This window comes from Camelus ferus, chromosome 6 (assembly GCF_009834535.1).
Source record: "Camelus ferus isolate YT-003-E chromosome 6, BCGSAC_Cfer_1.0, whole genome shotgun sequence".
NCBI lineage: Eukaryota > Metazoa > Chordata > Mammalia > Artiodactyla > Camelidae > Camelus > Camelus ferus.
The window spans coordinates 31961252-31980881 of NC_045701.1; the positions used below are offsets into that span (position 1 = coordinate 31961252).

A 19630-nucleotide genomic window follows, 5' to 3' on the forward strand; every position below is an offset into this window, starting at 1 on the left:
AGCATGCACGAGGTCCTTAGTTCAATCCCCAGCACCTCCATCAAAAAATAAATAAATAAACTGATTGAATTCAGAAAAGTGATTTATATGGAGCTGGCCTCTCAGAGAAGGTCATCTGATCTGGGTACAGGATGTTTTTGTTGTTGTTGTTGTTGCTTTTCTAAATAGAATGGGCTGTTGGGTTCAGTTTCTTGGACATATTTCTTTACCTGCTGGGTTTCTATTTTCTTTCCCCAGCCCCAAGTGTCTCCTGCTAGTCACTCGTTCTGCGTAACTGTGCTCTTTGAGAGAACATTTGTTGCCCTGCCAGTAGCAGGTTCAACCAGACTGCTCCTTGAGCTCCCTGATTCCTGGAGGCAGAAGGCAACAGGATCCCTGGTTCCAGCCACCCTGAGCTCCACGCTGTGGAGCATTTTGATGAAGCCCAGGGGCTTCAGAGTTCAGTGACCTGGGTGGGACTCTTGGCTCTGCCACTGCCACTGCCCAGTTATTTATTCATTCAAAACCTTCCCTTCTACAACAGCACTTATTTCATGGGATTAGATGAGAATCAAGCACCGATCAGGTGCTACATATCAGGTGCACAGTAGCGGTCAGTAAATGGTGGCTACTTATTATTATTATTACACCACTAGGTATGGCCTTTCTCTGTTCACAAAGATATGTTTGTTTTGACAAGTGTCCTAGTTGGCTTCTGTCTCAGAGGTTTCTTCTGAGAACAATGAGAGTTTTAAACATGTTTTCATCCTGAATGAACCAAATCCTAATCCCTCTATGTTGGAAAAAAAAAAAAAAGATTGAAGTACAAACTCAAGCAGCCATTTCCACACTCCAGCCCTCTGGTTAACATCTAACAGACATTTTGGGGATTAGAAAGCTAATATGTTAAATGAAAGACTAAAATGTAAAATATTCTAAAGAGGTGTAAAACACAGGAATCTGAAAACCTCTTGGACTTGAAATATTTCCAAATCAGTCCAATGCCATTTCAGTAGGGTTATACCTATAGTCACAATTCTTGGTTGACAAATAGCCTTTAAAAAAAGTTTTCCCCCAAGTTTTTCAGCATCAGACATCCACGGTCTTTCCAGACTCCAGTGTCAGGGTTATGGTCCTCCATGACCCATTTTCCCATCACACCATACACATCAGCCTCCCTCCCTCCTCTCTTGGTTATCAATCAGAAATGGGGAATGGGGGAGGAGGGTATAGCTCAGTGGCAGAGTGCATGCTTAGCATGCATGAGGTCCTGGGTTCAATTCCTAGTACCTTCATTAGATAGATTCAAACAAAACAAAACAAAACAAAACAAAAAACCACCACCTAATTACCTCCCTCACCAAAAAAAAGGGGGTGGTGGTGGTGGGAATGGCTAAGAGCTTTGGCTGTGGACTCAGACCATCTCAGTAGTCAGTTGTGTGACTCTGCAAATTATCTCCCAGCTCTGTGACTCAATTTCCCCATGTTTAAAATAGAGATAATTACAATATCTACTTCCATAGAATTGTTGTCAAGACTAAATAAGGTAATATGTGTAAAGAGTTTATAGCACAGGAACTGACAAGAGTACTTGTAAGGAACTAGTAAGAGCTCAATAAATACTATACTTTTTTTTTTTAAAACATCTTGTTAATTGGAAGAGAGTAGTCTAATAGCTAGACCTGCATCCAGTATTGCTCTGCAGCAAATAGACCAAGGACCCCCATAAACATACACTGTGCTCAAAACAAAACGGTCTGACATACCATGAATTTTTTTCTGGAGGTTCTGCAGCTAGCCTGGTGCCTTTAGACCTAGATTCTGGGTACATACCTAAACACATAACTGATACGAAGTGACCTAAACAGCCACAAACTGTGTGGATGCCTCTCACCATGACTGCAAAGAATTCTGGTCCACAGAGAAAGGTGTGCATCTGGGAAAGTTAATGGGAGTGTAGTCTCTGCTGACCACATCCTGCAGTAGCTGAGACAACGCACCTCAAGCTTCCCCCACAGGTCTTCCTGCAGCTGCACCGGAACGGTCCCTGCTTCTTGTCCCAGCTAATTGCTCAGCTCCCCTTTACACTGCGACACTTCCTCACTGGGAACACAACACTAACAGCTTCTTCTATAAAAACAAATAAGGACCTCTGCCCAGGATCTAGAGGAAAACCCCTCTTTTAGGACATGAAAACAGAAATAGTAGAGAATAATGCTTAAGGGCTCGATTCAGGATTCAGATAAGTTCTAGGTTTGAAACTTCAAATGCTTTTCAGCTGTGTGACCTTCAACAAGTTGCTTATCCCTCTGAAGCTCAATTTCTTTATCTGGAGGAAGAGCTAATAAATGCCTACCAAATGGGATTATTGTGAGGGCTAAATAAGATAATGTATGTTCAGTAATTGGATAAGGGTCTGGCATATAGTAAGTGTTTAATAATGACAGCTATTAACACTAGCTTTGATAGCATTAATAAATGAATTTTACTGCTCCTTCACACTCTCTTTAGATTTGGGGGAACGCCACATTCATGGAAAAATCTAAGTTCATCTGTTGCTGACAGGTTTCCTTAGCCTAATACATGGAGAGCAACAGCCCAGTTACATTAGGGCAAAGATGATGTTAAAAAATTAAAACAGGTCTGGGGAGGGTATAGCTGAGTGGTAGAGGTACATGCTTAGCATGCCTGAGATCCTGGGTTCAATCCCCAGTACCTCTGTTAAAATAAATAAATAAACCTAATTACCTCCCCCCAAAACAAAAAATAAAAATTAAATTAAAAAAAAATCAAAACAAGTCAACCTCTTTTCCAGGTTGATGAAATTATTCCTAGCTTAAAGATTTTCAAGCTAGGTTCCTAACAGTCTTTCAGATAAACACTTAATACTACTGTCTTCTGATTTTTGTCTGAGTCAATTAAATTCAATAATTATTTGAATAATTGTTCCATGTCAGGCACTCTGCTAAGCACTAAAAATTCAGACATATACGACATGTTTTTTTGCCCAAAGAAATAACAGTTTAGTCATTACCCTCTACTTACAAAATCTCCCAGAATTATCTTATCTATGCCATCTTTCTCTGTGTCCTTCAAGGGGATTCTTTTGAGGGGAAGGGAGTAATTAAATTTATTTATTTAATGGAGGTACTGGGGATTGAACCCGGGACCTCGGTGCATGCTAGGCATACACTTCTACCCCAAGGCTATTCTTAATCTAGTTCTAGATGAGGACTTCTCTCTGTGCTTCTCACCATTTACCTAACTTTGTCCTCCTTACACAATTCTACCTATCATAAATTTTCAGTGTTCTCTGTCTAGTGCATATAAATCTCATCTCCCCAGTCAAATTATAAATAACTCTAGAGCATGAGTCTTCTATTAGTACATTTTATATTCCTGTAACACTTGCCATTTTGTTATTCCTACTTTAAAATCATCAGTGATGATTGTCAATGAAATTTTATCAGGCTTTATGAAACATAGTTTAACTTATCCTAATAAGTCAAGTCTATGAGAAAGAAAGATTTGGGGCAGTTGCTACTTTCCCTTACCTCATGACCTGATTCACTTAGGAAATTTCCTTTCCCTCTCTGCCTTCTAATTCTTCTATAGTGTTGACATTGAACATCAGATCACTGAATTCCATGTGGAAAATGCCATTTCTATTTTTGCATTTGGTCTTGAAAAAACTTGAATCACTGTCATCCACTTAAAAAACCCTCTAAAAGAGGACAGGGCAGCTACTCAGCACATTTGAAATTCAACAGCCATGCAGGAGGGGAAATGAAAAGGATTTTGTCCCCATATCACCCTAAAGAGGAAATGCGTGTCTCAGCTTAAATGGAGATGCAGTCGTGCCTATCAACTCTACAAGGAATCTTGCACTTTGGGAATATATCTTAATTTCTCTGAAATCATACATTTGGAGTCTGTTTTCTCCATAGAACACCAGAGTTATTATCCTGGTTGCTGTAATACCAATGGGAGCATTGGGACTATCCTTATATTGAACTGCTATCCATGAGGTTGTGGACAAATCAGTAGTAGCATTCACCCAACTAAAACTATACTTCTTATACTTGAGCACTCCCATTTCTTCATAGTCTTAGAAAAATGTTCAAGAAAGAGACAAAAACAAGCTCAGTATATAGGAAAACATCCTCTCTCCTTGAATACTTGCACATATGTAGGGGTAGGTGAGCAAGGCTGAGGCAGGAAGGAGGTCTGATTGTGCTTGTGTGCCGTGCAGGTGGGTGTGCACATCTGTATATGAATCAGAACCTTCCCAAAGGGAGGAAAATACTTAATCCTCTCAGTCAAACTGGGGAAAGAGGTAACAGGTCCTGGGCTATTTACAGACCTTAGATTGGCATGTGCTGTACATATTGAGTACTTTGCTGATCTCACTTTTTAGAGCAATTAAAATAAAGAAGAGGCAAAGAAAAGGTAATTAGAGATTCAGATCATGACTCTATAATTTTTTAAAAATAATGTTACCTTTTTTAACTGTAGATGCCTGGAAAACCTCCCGGAGTCAGATAATTCAATAAGGTGGGACTCCATTTTGAAAGCAGAGTGGAGATAACATGATCACTGAAGGCAGGGCATAGAGGGGAAGAGGATTATCTGAATACTGTACTGATTTTATTTGATTTCAAGGGCATTCTCCAGTGTCACTATTGCTCAGGTGCCAGGATGCCTCTGCGCTACCATATGGACCGTGGGGTTATCCAGAGAAACTGGTTTGTGGGCACCACGACACAACAAGCCTTCAATAGGAAGTCTGCAAAGACGACACAGAAACATATCTGGCCTGACTGTCCTGTACCACTTTCTCTGGGAAGAAGCCCTCTGCCAAAGACAGCAGAAGAAGTGCTCTCTTTCTGGAGTGAGGGCAGTAATGAGCCCATCTATCTCTAAGACCTCTCTGGAAAGAAAAAAAATGCGTTGTTTAGGGGTGGAGCCATATTTGGGACCCCTCTGCCCAGGAGAGTGCAGTTAAGGGGTTGGAGTGGCCTGCACTGGCACTCTTAGGGACATTCAGGCTCCCCAGTCTCAAATGGGGCTCCAAATTCTAGTTACTCCCATTTCCTTCGAGACCCTCACAGGGTCTTACATGAATGTTAAGACACGTGGAAGTTGTGGGTAGGATATATAGCTCAGTGGTAGAGTGCCTGGTTAGCATGCATTGTAGTCCTGGGTTCAATCCCCAGGACTGCCATTAAAATAAATAAATAAATATATAAACCTAATTACCTTCCCCTCCAAAAAAAGTTAAAAAACAAAAACAAAAACAGAGAGACGAGGATGTTAGGCGGGTTACTCTAAGCAACTAGAGAAAATGAGAACTCTAATACATTTTCACAGAAAACCATGACCTATCTCTTTTTTTCTTCCACAATTTATTTCCTCATATGTGAAATGGGAATTACAGCCCTGTCACATCTCCTTCACCAAGAGAGAGTGCTGTGTAAGGTGGAAAAGCTGTAGAAAGGCAAGGCATTCTTATTGCTGTTATAGCTATTTTTATTATTACACAGCCCCTAGGCCCGCAGTTGCACATGACGTGAAACAACAAAATATCTACTAAATCTGTCTCAAAAGCCAGCCCGCAGTCTGCTGAGGAGATAGCTGTATAAAAGCTTGTTAAAAATCTGGGTTCCCCAGCCCTACCTTTAAGCCAACTGAATCAGAAGCTTCAATCGCGGAGCTCAGAGACCTGTATTTTCAACAAGCTCCCAGGCAACGCTGACCATCGGCCCAGGTGTGTGTCCCCTGTTTGCTCCATTCCAAGAACACTGGCCAGAACTCCTCAGCCCAGTTTTGGAGGAAAAGATGTATGAGCTACAACACTTCTGATAATATCTCTCAAACTTGACCAGTGTGGGGTAGGTTACAGCACAGGTGAATGACAACCCTTTTCTAAGGGAGTAAGAAACAGAAATAGTGCTTTACAAGGGAGGGGTGGGGCTGGGGGTAGGGGGTTTAACGTTTCACAATAGGACCACCAGAGAGGGGAGGAGTGGTCGGTGGGAAAAGGAATTGGACTCACCTACAATGATACCACAAGCACTGACCAATCCAATCTCTTTCTTCAGGGCTACTCCGCCCTCTCCAGAACCAGTCTCGGGGCTGGCCTCCGACTCGGTCCCACCTGGTTGGTTCTTTTCAGTGTTGTTTCGGTGCCTGGCTCCTTTTTCCATGTTTCTCAGTAGGATTTCAACCTCCGAAAGGTATCTCTCTTTCTAAATACACATGGGTGTAAATATATTTAGAGAGAGAGCCTTTCAAATGGAAACATCGTTTTCCGAGATAAGGACCACTCTTACCCCCTTTTAAAAAGACCCAGGCAGCTAAAAGAGAAGAATGAAAATACTCCTACTTCGTCTTGACACTTTCTTGTCACTTGTGCTTACGAACAAGGAAAGTGTTGTTAAAGGGAGGGGAAAAGAGACATAGATATTTAAATATAAAAATAGAACTGTACCAGCTTCTCCGGCTGGAATTCTGAAAGGGATGTAGATCTTCAGAAATCAGGACCGTTCTGCAATGTACCAGGCAGTGGCTTATTTTCACGCTTCAGAGAAACAGTCTGAATTTCCCTCAGCTCTCTCGCTAAGAAAACAGAGATTGTCTTTATCTCCCCTTAGCCTTTTCTTTTATGATGAGGATAAAAGTAGTTTTCATTAACTGAAGGGAAAAAAGGCAATCCTCCGGTACTTTCTTCCAGAAAAACAACTGTGGACCCAACCGGTTTGCTCTTGGTCCTGTTTCCACCTGGTGTGGGTTCCTTTCCCCTCCCCGTCTTCTGCCTTCCGCTTTCTCCAGATGTCCTCTTCTGTCACGCTTGTTTTCTTGTCCTTGCTTTCCTTCTTCCGATCTCCGTCCTCACGGCACAGGCTGCCCCATCTCTCGTGGCTACAGGAGAGTGGCTCTGGCACAAACGAACGCGCTTCCCTTTTAGCCAGGGGTTTTATGTGCTGAGCTAGCTCCGCCCCCACCTCTTCGGTTCCTATCCATCCTGTCTCCTCCCTCCTGTTCAATTTAAATATCAGCGCACAGCCCCAAAGATCACCGAGAAGATGGATTAAAAGATTTCTCTTTGTAATCGGTCGTCTCTCTTTCTCCATCTTTCTCTTTGTAAGTAGTGCAAGTAAAATCCTCTCGCGGAATCCTCATGTTCCAGGAGAGTTCATGAGCTAGTATAGTGTTACAGGGTCAGCAGATGTGGGCTTTATAAATAAGGGACTGGTTGTGCAGACACTTTAGTGCCATCAGAAATACACTGGCGAATGTTTATGGTAAAATATTTATGTCTGGATGATTTGAGGATACAGGAGAGAAGGCTATAGGGACATCATCTTCAAGTATCTGAAAGTAGGAGGAAATTCAGGGTGGGAGAGAGGAATGGGAAAAATTAAGAATAATGGGAAAGAGGTGCATTTAGTATAACTGTGAGCTGTGACAAGTATACTGAAAACAAAATCACCAGGAAGAGGTGGTAGCCTCGCTGTTCAAAGCTCTTGTTTGGGGTTAACTGAAACAGGAGATAAAAATGACTCCCACCCTGCTCCCAGGAAAGAATGACACAAAATCTGGTGAAATGGGGACTTCCGCAGCTTCTAATATTTTTGCATCTACAAATTATTTGAAAGGCAGATCGGGGAGGGTGTGGGGAGTTATCAGCCCCTCTCTGATAGTGAGGTAGGTTGTTGATGTTAAGAGGTGAATAACTTATTTCTGTATCAATATTGTCTTGGCTTCTGTGAAGAGTTTTACCCAGAAACTGCTGCCTTAGGTGAGAGCAATAGTCAATTTATAATTGTAAATTGCTTTGAAAATGCAGCAAGAAGCAACATAGCAGACAACACTGGAAATCTAAAATCAAGTTATTTTGATTCTGAATTACCTATAATATGCAAAAGCACTTGATTTTAAAGTGGGTCAAAAAATACAGTACCCCAACCTGACCACTAAGTACAGAAATTTGGCCTCACTTTTTGGAGAATGTTCCGAAAGACTTTGGATTCTAAGGAAAACAAATACTTAATTCCTTAAAATGAGGATGGTTGAGCTATTGTAGGAAGGGCTTTTCCAAATGGGGTAAAGTCCATCAACAATCTTTTCCACTTTGCCCCTTGACCACTCAGCAAGTATTAAGAGGTTTCAAAGGTTAGGAGTTCAACCTCTTCTTCTACTTCTTCAGTTCAAGATACAGCAAAGTGAAAGCCTCAGCAAAAAAAAAAAAAAAAAAAAAAAAAAAAAAAGGGAGCTGGTGACGTAAAAAGGATTTTTAACAAAAAGAACAGACAAGGCAGGGAATATATAGCACAAAACTCCATGGGAGGGGATGAGTCATGGGAAATGAAAAAATTTTGAACGGCTTTTGGCCTTTCCTGACAACATCAGAAAACGTCAACAATCTGATTGGAAGACTTCTCAAATTTCAACATCAAAGTATAAGACAAATAATCTTTCTACTCTCAAACAGGAGTTCCTTCAGTAATGTTTGTATTTCTAATTTAAATGATGTAGGTTTGAAACGAGATAAAGCATGAAGGTGATGCATTTGAGGCCTCTTCCCAAAACCAGTGCAAACTGACCATGACACGGTAAGCTTTAGTCATCTCAATTTATGAACTAAGACGCTAAGGGGGGTTATGAGATCAAAGACAACTCTGAGATGCAATGGTATTAACACACCCAGTTGGAAACAAAGGGTTATTGAAGATTGATATTTCTATTTCTTTAGCACATGGAGTTTATAAGTGGCTTATAATTGTCTATTAATGGTACAATGTAAACACTGGAAAAGGAATCTCCGCCCCTCCTTCAGCAGGACCATTTATTCAAATCATACAGCTCCCTTCAGGTTGGGATCTTTTTGTGAAATAAATCCTAAGTATGTCAAAATTCCATGTGGCTAATGTTGAACACAGGAGAGAAAGAAAAATCTTTGTGTGATATGATGAGAAAAATCTATAGAAATAATTAACTGAAATTTATTAAACTTTGAGCACTGGATTCTTTTTTATTCATGAATTTATTCTACATTTTCCTTTATAATTTTTATTCTATTGTCTACATGTAAATAGTACACTATAGTCTACAAACTTTTTTATGCACAATATTTCAATTTCTTCCCCTCATTAAGCACTTTTGGTAGACTAGGCTGTCATTCTTTCCAATTTTAAAGACTAGGAGTAGAAGCTCAGTGGAAGAGCACATGCTTGGTATGCACGAGGTCCTGGGTTCAATCCCCAGTGCCTCTGTTAAGGGAAAATAATAATAATTAAATTAATTTACTTTAAAATTTAAAAAAAAGATTAGGAAGCTGAGGCTCAGAGAAATATCTTACCTGAGGGCCAGATAAGATACTTAATCTACTCCTGGAGCAACAGGATATCAGTGGTTTATATTGAGAGCTTCTCCCAGGATACTACTTGCTGATGCCTCAATTTCTTTCTCCTGAGGGAAACAGAAGACCTTTGATCGGGGCCATGTCCACATCTTCTTGAGTAGGTGTCGTAACGTGCTTTTAGGGACCCACATTGATGCCACACCAAACATCTGTCCAGTGAGACCCACAGGACGTAATCTGCCCCTCTCCACAACATTTGTCACCCCTTTCCACAGTCCTTGGTTTGGCCAGTTTCCAAGCAATTTAGTGCAACTCTGTTTCCAATATCCGGGTGATGGTTTACTGTTGTTTTTTGTGCTTAAGATGAAAAAAATTGGTCTTTTTAACCAGGAAAAGAGTGAGTACAAGGATTTTTTTTCTTAGCCATCTGCACTTAGGAAGAGAAAGGCTGTGCGAGGCTGACATCTACTGCACAAAGTGGGACGTGGCATGGGGACATGCTACATGTATAATAGTGGAACAAAAACGCCGTCATGTTTCGATTATAGTCCCTTTTGGAAACAACAGGTAAGAAGTATCTGTTAATGAAAAGAAGTAGAGCATGAAACACGTTCACTCCATTCTTGATTTTTTTTCTGGACCCAATAGACAGGCACTTTATTCTTGTTCTTCGTAACAGAGCTGTGAGGTCTGAGTCACTAACAGAGGACTCAAATCCTCCCTCTTCTCTGGAGGGAGCTCACAGTCCATGCTCCCACCCCACTCGTCTTCTCCCAACTACCTGCCAGAGTCAGAAGGAAATACCAATTTCATTTAAAGCTAACTTTCTTCCTAGAGTCTCAGTGACTACTGCCTGTAGTCAAACAGTGGCTTCCTGAGCTAGTGGTACTAAGAGCCTTTATTTCATTAAAAATGGAAGGCAGATGAAAACGAGTGAGCGAAGAAGAAGGAAATAAGAAAGAAAAGGCCAAAACAAGAAAGAAAGAAAAGAAGATGAAACGAGGAGGTGCCCTCAGATAACAAGCCCCTTTTAGGGTATGCTCTGTTTGCCTTTTGAACATATTTGTAAATTATGGAGGTTGTATCTTCTAGGATTTATGTAGTCCTGAGAAACTGAGAAACTGGATGGAGCAGACCAGGTTTTGTTATGATGGTCAATTAATTCATGCTCTTCTGAGATAATGATGAATCCTTGCTCTGACACTAAAGACAGAAATTCCAGCAGATTATTCTTCTGTCTGCTGCACTTGGCTGGATTCCACGAAGCCTGCCCAACACTAGTGGGAAAGAAATAAAGATGCATTCCCTGAGGCAGGCTGCATGTCCTTCACTCCTTTACTCGGCCATCTGTCCTGAGCCTTGGTATTCTTGATTTAAACTTAGATGACTCCAGTTCTGAGTACTTAAATATGGAAACTTCCACCTCCTAATTGTTTTTCACTGAGGATTTGTGTTTACCAAAGATGAGGGCTCCTGTCTTTTAAGATATGGAAGATAAGTTCCCTGAAGTCAGAGGTTTATTTTGTTCACTGCTCTAACCCCAGTACCTAGTGGTGCCTGACACTCGATAAATACGATTGAATGAATGAAAGGTTATTATATTAGTGCATAAAAACAGGTAAATTACATGATAGCTGATGGACTGATGTGCCAACTTATTGTAGCAAGACTTAGTTCTCAGTGCCTGGAGGGGGACTGGATGGTAGAAAGAGAAGATACTATCACAGGTTTCACTTGTTCATTCCACATAGAGGCCCTCAACACTGCCTGGCAATCCTGCCGCAGTCCTGTCGTCTTTGACTCTTCACTCATCTTCTGCTCTCTGCAAATCAACACCATCCCTTCAACCCTCACTTCAGTTGCCATCCTTGCCTACTGTTTCATGGAGAAAACAGAAATAGGCAGAAGAGAATGTCCACATCATCCAGCAATTTAACGTGTCCATCTGCCTATAGCTTTCCACACGTACTTGACCTTCCCTCCCATAGAAGCGGATGTGCTGTGCGAGCTCCCGTGCATTTCCCTGACTTCTGCGTTAACTTCCCTGTCTTTTCTTACCTACTCAGGAACTTTGTTCCTGCCATTATTCCTTTCTCTGCTGCATCATCAGTTTTTCACTCTCTACTGGATTATTCCTATCAGCATGCAAAGTGCTGTAATAACTCGTTAAAAACAAAAACAAAAACAAAAACATAAAACAAAACTTAACAGAACCTCCCTTGACGTTACTCCTCTTTTCAGCTGCCACCCAGCTTCTCTGCTGCCCTGTTTCACCTCTTCATCTCCATTCATGCTTGAATCCACTACACTTATGCTTTTGTCCCTATCCCCGAGATGAATCCATTCTTGTCAAGGTCACCAGTAGCCACCACATGGTCCAATTTAGCAGGCATTTCTCAGTCTTCATCTTATTGATCTCACAGCAGCCTTGGCTCCTAGGATCCCCTCTTCTGGCTTTCCCCTACCTCACTGGCCTCTTCTCAGGCTCCTTAGCTGGATCCTTTTATCTTCCCAGCCTCCCCGCTAGCCTCCCTCACTACATGGGTGATCTCATCCTGTCCTATGACTTTCAGTAGCACCTACACACTGATATTTCCCAAATTTATAGACCCAGATCTCATCTCTCCCAGAAACTGTAGAGTTAGCTATCTGTCTATTTGATGCCTCTGTTTGGATGTTTAATAGGCATCTCACATTAACATGTCCAGTGCCTGCGTGCCCCTCCAAACCTGCTCTTCCTCCAGTATTTTCCACATTAGTAAATGGTACTCTTTTGTCAGGTCAGATATCTTGGAGTTAACCTTGGCTTATCTTTTTCTCTGCTTTCGGTTTATCAGCCAGTCCTGTTACCCGTTGATTTAAACTTATCTAGAAATGACTCACTTCTTATCGTCTTCACTGCTATCACCCTAGGTCATTACCACCTCCTCATCAGCTGTTCCCTGGAATCTATTTTGATAGTCCTTTTCTTTCTTTCCTTCTTCCTTCCTTCCTTCCTTCCTTCCTTCCTTCCTTCCTTCCTTTCTTCCTTTTCTAGTTTAGTGTTAGGGTTTTTCCTTTTTTTTAAACTGAAGTATAGTCAGTTTACAACGTGGCATCCCAGTAGCCTTCTAACCAGGCTCCCTGCTTCGATGCTTGTCCTCCTAAATTGTTCTCCTACACACCATTCTCAACACAGCAACCAGAATGATCCTTTAAAATCATGAATCAGGTCATCTCATTCCCTTGCTCAAAATCCTCCAGTGGCTGCCCATCACATCTCATTAGAATTAAATCTGAAGTCGTCTTTCTCACGGCCTCTGGTGACCACTCCAAAATTATATCCTTCACTCTTTTGGCCACTTAGTCCTCCCAGACTCCTAGGCCCCGGTCCTGTTCCTTGAACACTGAGCTCTGCCTCAGGCCTTTGCACAAGCTGGAGCCTCTGTGAGGAAGAATCTTCCTTTGCTTCCTCATGTTTTGCACCTCTCAGCAAATGTCACCTTGCGGGGGATTTCTCTGACCACCCAGTAGAAAACGAGTCTTTATCCTATCACCTGGACCTTATTTTTTTGCCACTATTACCTGACATTATTTGTTTGTTTACTTGTTTGCTCCTTGTTTGTTTCCCCTGTTAAAATATAAGCTCTAGATTATTGGATTTTGGGGTTCTTTAGGTGGGGAATGATATTATGGTTATAATTAAAGAATATTTACCTTTTAGAGGCATATGCCCTTGTATTTATGGATGAAATAACTTGATGTCTTGGATTTGCCTCAAAATAATATAAAGGGCAGAATGGAGAGGTAGTGTATTATTGAAAGAAAGCTATGAGTTGATCTTGTTTAAGTTGGGCGAGGGGCAGATAGGAGTCATACTGTCTTCTCTAGTTTTGTATATGTTTAAATTTTTCCATAATGTGAAATATAATTCATATTTTATGGCAAGACAAGAAAGATTTAAACATAAAAAAATTCTCCTGTGCCTTTGGCCACCTCTCTCCCTGCACTGTGCATGGTTTATCTGCCTTATGCATCAACCAAACGGTCTTCATTGGCAGGAATACCTGCTCAACCATAAAGACCAAGAGCATCTGAGATGCTCTTCCTGGGCTATAATTCTCAAATTTGGCCAAATAAAATTTTCCATTTCTTTCTTAGATCAACTGATTAATTTTTCATCGACAGTAGTGACAAATATACAACCTTTGCTTGTTTCTCCACCATTGTCTCCTTTATGCCCAGAACAATACTTGGCATATAGAAGGAATTCAATAAATTTATATTTGGAAGAGGTACTGGGGATTGAACTCAGGATCCCATGCATGCTAAGCGTGAGCTCTACCACTTGAGCTATTATCCTCCTCACTGTGATGATTAATTTTCTGTGTCAACTTGACTGGCCACAGGGTGTCCAGATTAAACATTATTTCTGGGTGTGTCTGTGAGGGTATTTCTGGATGAGATTAGCATGTGAGTCGGTGGGCTCAACAAAGTAAATTGTCCTCCTCCACATGAGCTAGCATCATCCAACCTGTTGAGGGCCTGAATAGGCCAAAGGCAAAGAAAGGAGGAGATTCACCCCTTTCTGCTTCCTATCTACCTGCTTGAGTTGGGACATCTGATGTCCTTCCTATCTACCTGCTTGAGTTGGGACATCTAATCTCCTCTTGTCTACCCCTCAGATTGGGATTTTAATTACTGGATCCCCCTGTTCTCTGGCCTTTGGACACAGACTGCTTACACCACCAGCTTTCCTGAACCTGGACTCCCCAACAAAGTATCACTGGATATTGGAGGAAAACTCAGCATGAAAGCCATAGACAATAACAAACAGATGATGCAAGGAGCAGAAGAAAACGTCCGCCAAATTACAATTCCTATACTCAGAGAAATAGGACCTAACTCTGAGGCCAGGTATTGGCCCCATTAGGTCATATCATTCACTGGACTCAAAACCAAATTCCTCCCATTTCCCCAGACAAAACCAAACTCCTGTTCCCCATTTCCAGCCATGGCCATAGTAGCCTCCTGTCATAGCTCCATGCTCTCAATGACCCAGGCCTGAGACCGTCATCTTTTCCCTCCTTCTCCATTTTCAGCCCCATATCCAATTCCTGTTATCTGCCATCACCAAGTCCTGCTGTTACCTGAAAGCTGGATTTGCCTTTGGTGGGTGTCGAGCCAAAAAACACAACCAAGCCAGAGATAAAAGAGAAGAATCTGTAACTTGCAGCAAGTAAGGAGAACACTAGGGATCTTTCCCAAAGCAGTGTCTCCCCAACAGCAACGTCGGAGAAGTGTTAAGCTAAGGGAGGGTACATTCATATTCAGGAAGGGGCTTGAGCAAAGGAGAAGTCAGGTTAAGAATTGGGGCAAATGTCGACAGAGTCCAAGCTTTAGCTGACTGAAGTCCCAAAGGTCAACATCATCATTCCCTTCTCTGCCTGGACGGGGGCCATAGTTCCTGCAGAACTCAAAGACGTGTGTCAGATTGTTAGGTGTATCCCTTGAGGAGAAAATAGGACTGTGTTTTATGGCTGAACTACCATTTCTTGACTGATTTTCCTTTCCTCCTGCATCCCCTTACTTCCCTTTAGAACATTAATTACTGAGACCTGTTCAAGGGCAAGCATTGTGGCCAGGCTTAGATCAAAAATGGCTAAAGCGGCTTCTTTTATGTCAAGAAAGCTATGCCTGGTTCTCTTTCTCTGGGGACCCCCAACCATATCTGTTTAAACTGTTGGTTTTACATCTGAAAGTTGTCTCACAGCTGTCTTCTTTCTATCCCATAGTGCTGCCTTATGCCAGAACTATTCACCTCTCTCCTGAGTCACTGCAGTAGCCTACCAATTAATGATCCTGTCTGTGACCTTCCATCCCTTCATTTCTGTCCCCAAAGTTGTGTTTTATAAAACAAGGGGCTGATCATGTTTCCATCCTGCTCATGAGCCTCTGATGGTTCTCCACTGTATAAAGCAGTGGTCCCTAAGGCTGGCTGAGTGAGCACCACAATCACCAGAAGAATTTAAAAAAATATATACTGGCCACAGGGAAGTGCTCAGGTAGACCTTCTCCTATGGTACCCTCTGGTGGCAACTTCATGCAATGGCCAATCTTCATTTTGCCCACAAAATTCCCTCTGAGATTCCAGTTCAGATAGTTATGCCTGTTGGTTGGGGGAAACACTAGCTTAGCAAATAGTCTGAAACTCTTATATAAAGGCATCAATCCATCTCTCTGGCTTTTTCCCCATAATATCTTCTTTTCCTCACCATCCCTCTTGGTGCCCCTTTAGCCACACTGGACCAGCCTGTATTTTTGCATGTTAATGTGTTTATTGATGCTTTTCCTCTGCCTGGAATACCTCCCCAACTCCACTTCTGCAGGATAAAACTTTCACATCATTTAAGGCTCATTCAAATACCCATTCCTCTAGGAGACCTGCCCAAATTGAACTGATCTGTCTTTCTCTGGGTCCTCACAGCATTCCTTACTTCCTCAGGGAAGCCTTCTCAAACTATGTGCTATCATAGTTACTGGTGTTTTGTCTTATGTGACAGTACTTAATGATTATATATTTATTTGTAAGAATTTTTTAAAACTTTTTTTATTGAGTTATAGTCATTTTACAATGTTGTGTTGTAAGAACTTTTTAGAAGTCTTTATCTCCTACTATAGTGGAAGTGCCTTGAAGGAAAGGGCCATATCTGTTACCATGTGCAGTTGATACATAAGATAGATGTTCAGTAACATTTGTTGACTGTGTGAATGGATGTCTTTGAAATGGCCATATATTCAGCTTTGTAGAGTGTGTTATTGTATATACATTTGGATTGCTATTAGGTCACAGGCTTTTTGAAGGGACAGATAATATTTCTTATGTCTTTGTAGTCCACCCTCATCCCCACCTAGATCTGTGCCTGGGATAGAGTAGGAGCTTAGATAAAATTGTCCCACCAGTACCACAGGAGAATGCAGATTCCAAGAGAGCCAAGACCTCTCCCTTGCTATATCCTCAGGGGCCAGAATAGTGCTTGGTTCCTGGCATTTGCTTAGGAAATATTTGTTGATATTGATGTTGTTGTTAATTACCAGATGGATCCTTCTCCTATAGTACCTAGTGGTACGAACCACCAATCTTTTTCATTTTATTCCTAAATTTCTCTTTTCCCAATGAGATGTGTTTCCTGTATGAGTGTGCTAAAGGGTGTCTTGAAGCAAGGTAAGATTCTCCTTGATAATTTCCTAGGCATCTGGAGAAAGTGATTTCTGAGCTGAGTCTGGAAGGACGAGTAGAAGTTAATCCAGAGAATACACCAAGTAAAGGAAACAGCTTGCCTGAAAGGCACACCAGTGAGAGTGTGATTTAAATTCAATGTGATGGAAGTGTGCCATGCTCTTGACCAAACACTGAGAGATGCAAAAAGAAATGTAGAATCACAAAGAGCTTTAGTGCCATACTCAGTAAATTGTCTTGAAAGTGTTGGGCAGTTTTAAGCAGAACAGTGATTGGATCTGGCAGCATTAGTAGGACGGAATGGATTGAGCAAATCTGGAGGCAGAGAGCAGTTAGGGGGTGATTAGAGTAGTCAAAACAAGGATTAAATAGGAACTAAAAGAAAGCAAGAGGGGTAAAAATGGAAAGATGATGGATTCAAGGTATATTTATAAAATATATATGCTCCATGAACACTTGTATGTCTAGAAAATTACTTGTAGAAATAATTGCATAGTGCTTAAAGACAAATGAATAAAGATATTTATTACAGCATGTTTCTGCAATAGTTAAAAATTGGACACACTCTATATACCATCAATACGGGGTTGACTACTTAAGGTGTAACTAATCAAAGCACGCAACCTTTAAAATAATGCTGGATAAAAATAAAAATGAAATATTAACTAAAACTGAATTATAGATATTATGCATAATATCATATTTTTCTTTAAATGTGTATAACATATGTGTGTTGTGTGTTGGTATATATGCCGAAAGAAATTCTGGAATGATTTACAGAAAGGCTCTCTACCATGTTTATCTTTGGAGAATAGGGTCGGGGTGACGGGCTTTTACTTTCCAATTTATAAACTTGTGTTTTCATTTTTTTTTTTAATGGACAACTAAATGCAACATATGAGCCTGGATTAAAAAAAAACATTATTTTCTCTTTCTATAAAGGACATTTGTGGGACAACTGGTGAAATTTGAATAAGGTTTCTAGATTAGACAATAGTACCATATCAATGTTAATTCCTTGATTTTGATAATGGTACCATGTTTATGGAAGAGAATGTCTTTGTTTATGAGAATTGCACATTGAAATATTTAGGGGTAATAGGGCATTATGTCTGCGACTTATTCTCAAGTGGAACAGAAGAAATATTAATAGAATATCAAAGCCAACGTGGTAAAATGTTAACATTTGGGGAATCTGGATTAAAATAAACAGGAATTCTCTATTTGCACTTTTTTGTAGGTCTGAATTTATAAAATTAAATGATTTTTAGAAGGGTATAGGACAGAATATAAAGTATACTACCATTTGTGTGTGGGGAAATGGAATGTATATATATGCATATATTTGTAGCTACATAAATGATATGTAGACAGATAAACAAGAACTAGCACTTTTAATGACCTTTAGAAATGAGAATTTGGCTGGGAATGGAAAAAAGAAAGACTAATTTTTCATTGCGTGTCTTTTGATAACTTTTGAATTTTCACTAAGTAAATAATTTTCCCATCAAAAATAAACATAATTGAAAACTAATAAAACATTTTGCATAGTCTACTCAAAAGTAGAGAGAGGAGTACTATAAATTCTCATATCGCAGAATCACTATCCACATTCTACAATGATCAGAATCAAAATCTTTGCTTTATCTGTCCTTTTCTCCATTTCTTTTGTCTTCTTCGCTGAATTTTAAAGAAAATCCCAGTCATCATTCCATCCTACATATCTCAGTAAGCATCTCTTTAAAATATGGACATTTTCTCACTACAAGGTCAATATCAAAACTAACAATGATAATTCTTTGATATCGGAGTTCTTAAAGACCTTCTTTACATGTATACTGGGGTTGATCAAATAAGTAAATGTATAATGGGTGTTGGAAGCCAGAGTTCTCCACTGTCAGAAAGAGAAGAGGGGGAGAAAGCAAGAAGGGAAGGCTGGAATGAACGATGTGGTACTGGATTAGAGTCGTAGACATCAATATGAACTCATGTTTAGCTTAATATACGTACAGATAAAGAGACAGAAACACTGATAGATAAGTGTATCCATGAGTTAGTATACATAACATGTTACCTAGTTCTGTCCACTGAGAGGGCCTGGAAGCAATGACATTCCCATAGCAATGAGGGTACCTATGCCCAAATTGTGGTTTCAAAATACCATTCTCCAATAAAGGCAACCAAGGATCCTCAGAGAAATGTCTAATTTTAGAGCTGGGGCAAAGAGAATACAAAATAAGTCTGGAGCATCTGGTACCAAAAATGGAAGGAAGTGTTTAAAATTTTGAAGAGATGTAGGAGTCAACCTGAAAGAGCTCCCCAATGGCCAAATGGAATAATTTGAGTAACAAATAATGTAACATTAGATTATAATCCAAAGTATAAAATAAATGTACTTGAGTCCATACTGATATAAATAAATGACTGAACACATAACTAAATGGTGGAGTAGAAATAAGAATTACAAGTAAAGTATGGAGATACTCTTCTTTACAAGAGGTGGTGCTTAACCACTTCTTGCTCTCTTTGAGGGTAGGCTAGACTTGTCTTGCTTCCAAAGAATACAGAAAGGGGAAAACATGAACTTTAAAGTGGAGAAACCTGGAAAACACTGCCTTAACCAAGTGGTAGTCATTTCTACATGGTGGCATCACAGTGTTGTGCAACCATCACCTTTAGTTCCATAATTTTTCATCACCTCTAACAGAAATTCTGTACCCATTAATCAACAACTCCTATACTCTCTCCTAGTCTCTGTTAACCTCTCATCTATTTTCTGTCTCTGTGAATTTGACTATTCTATATATTTCATGTAAATGGAATCACATAATATTTGTTCTTTTGTGTCTGGCTTACTTCATTTATAATAATGTTTCCAAGGTTCATTCGTGGTGTCCCGTGTATCAGAACTTCACTCCTTTTTATGGCTGAATAATATTCCATTGTATGTGTATGCCACATTGTTTATCCATTCATCTGTTGATGAACACTTGGATTGTTTCCATCTTTTGCTTATTATGAATAATGCTCCATCAATATTGTGAACATTAATGTATGAGTATTTAAAT

The 19630-nt window shown here is 40.3% G+C and overlaps 2 protein-coding genes across 3 annotated transcripts in view; one reads left to right on the top strand and one right to left on the bottom strand.

Annotated features, from left to right (window-relative positions):
- The window catches only part of SLC7A8 (solute carrier family 7 member 8), a 49751-nt gene extending 42802 nt beyond the window's left edge, over positions 1-6949 (bottom strand). The window contains exons 1-3 of one of the 2 annotated variants that reach the window (XM_032481707.1): positions 6623-6949; positions 6470-6526; positions 6035-6227 (exon numbers count right to left, since the gene is read on the bottom strand). In XM_032481707.1, the coding sequence (XP_032337598.1) occupies positions 6035-6185 (151 nt within the window). In that variant the 5' untranslated portion in view covers positions 6186-6227; positions 6470-6526; positions 6623-6949. Of the gene's footprint in view, positions 1-6034; positions 6228-6469 lie in introns of both variants that reach the window. The other variant, XM_014551642.2, reaches the window with a different exon arrangement.
- A 76-nt stretch (positions 6950-7025) lies between these two features.
- Positions 7026-19630, top strand: part of RNF212B (ring finger protein 212B) — a 56726-nt gene continuing 44121 nt past the window's right edge. The window contains exons 1-2 of the mRNA XM_032481711.1: positions 7026-7122; positions 8518-8594. Coding sequence (XP_032337602.1) covers positions 8587-8594 — 8 coding nt within the window. The 5' untranslated portion in view covers positions 7026-7122; positions 8518-8586. The remainder of the gene's footprint in view (positions 7123-8517; positions 8595-19630) is intronic.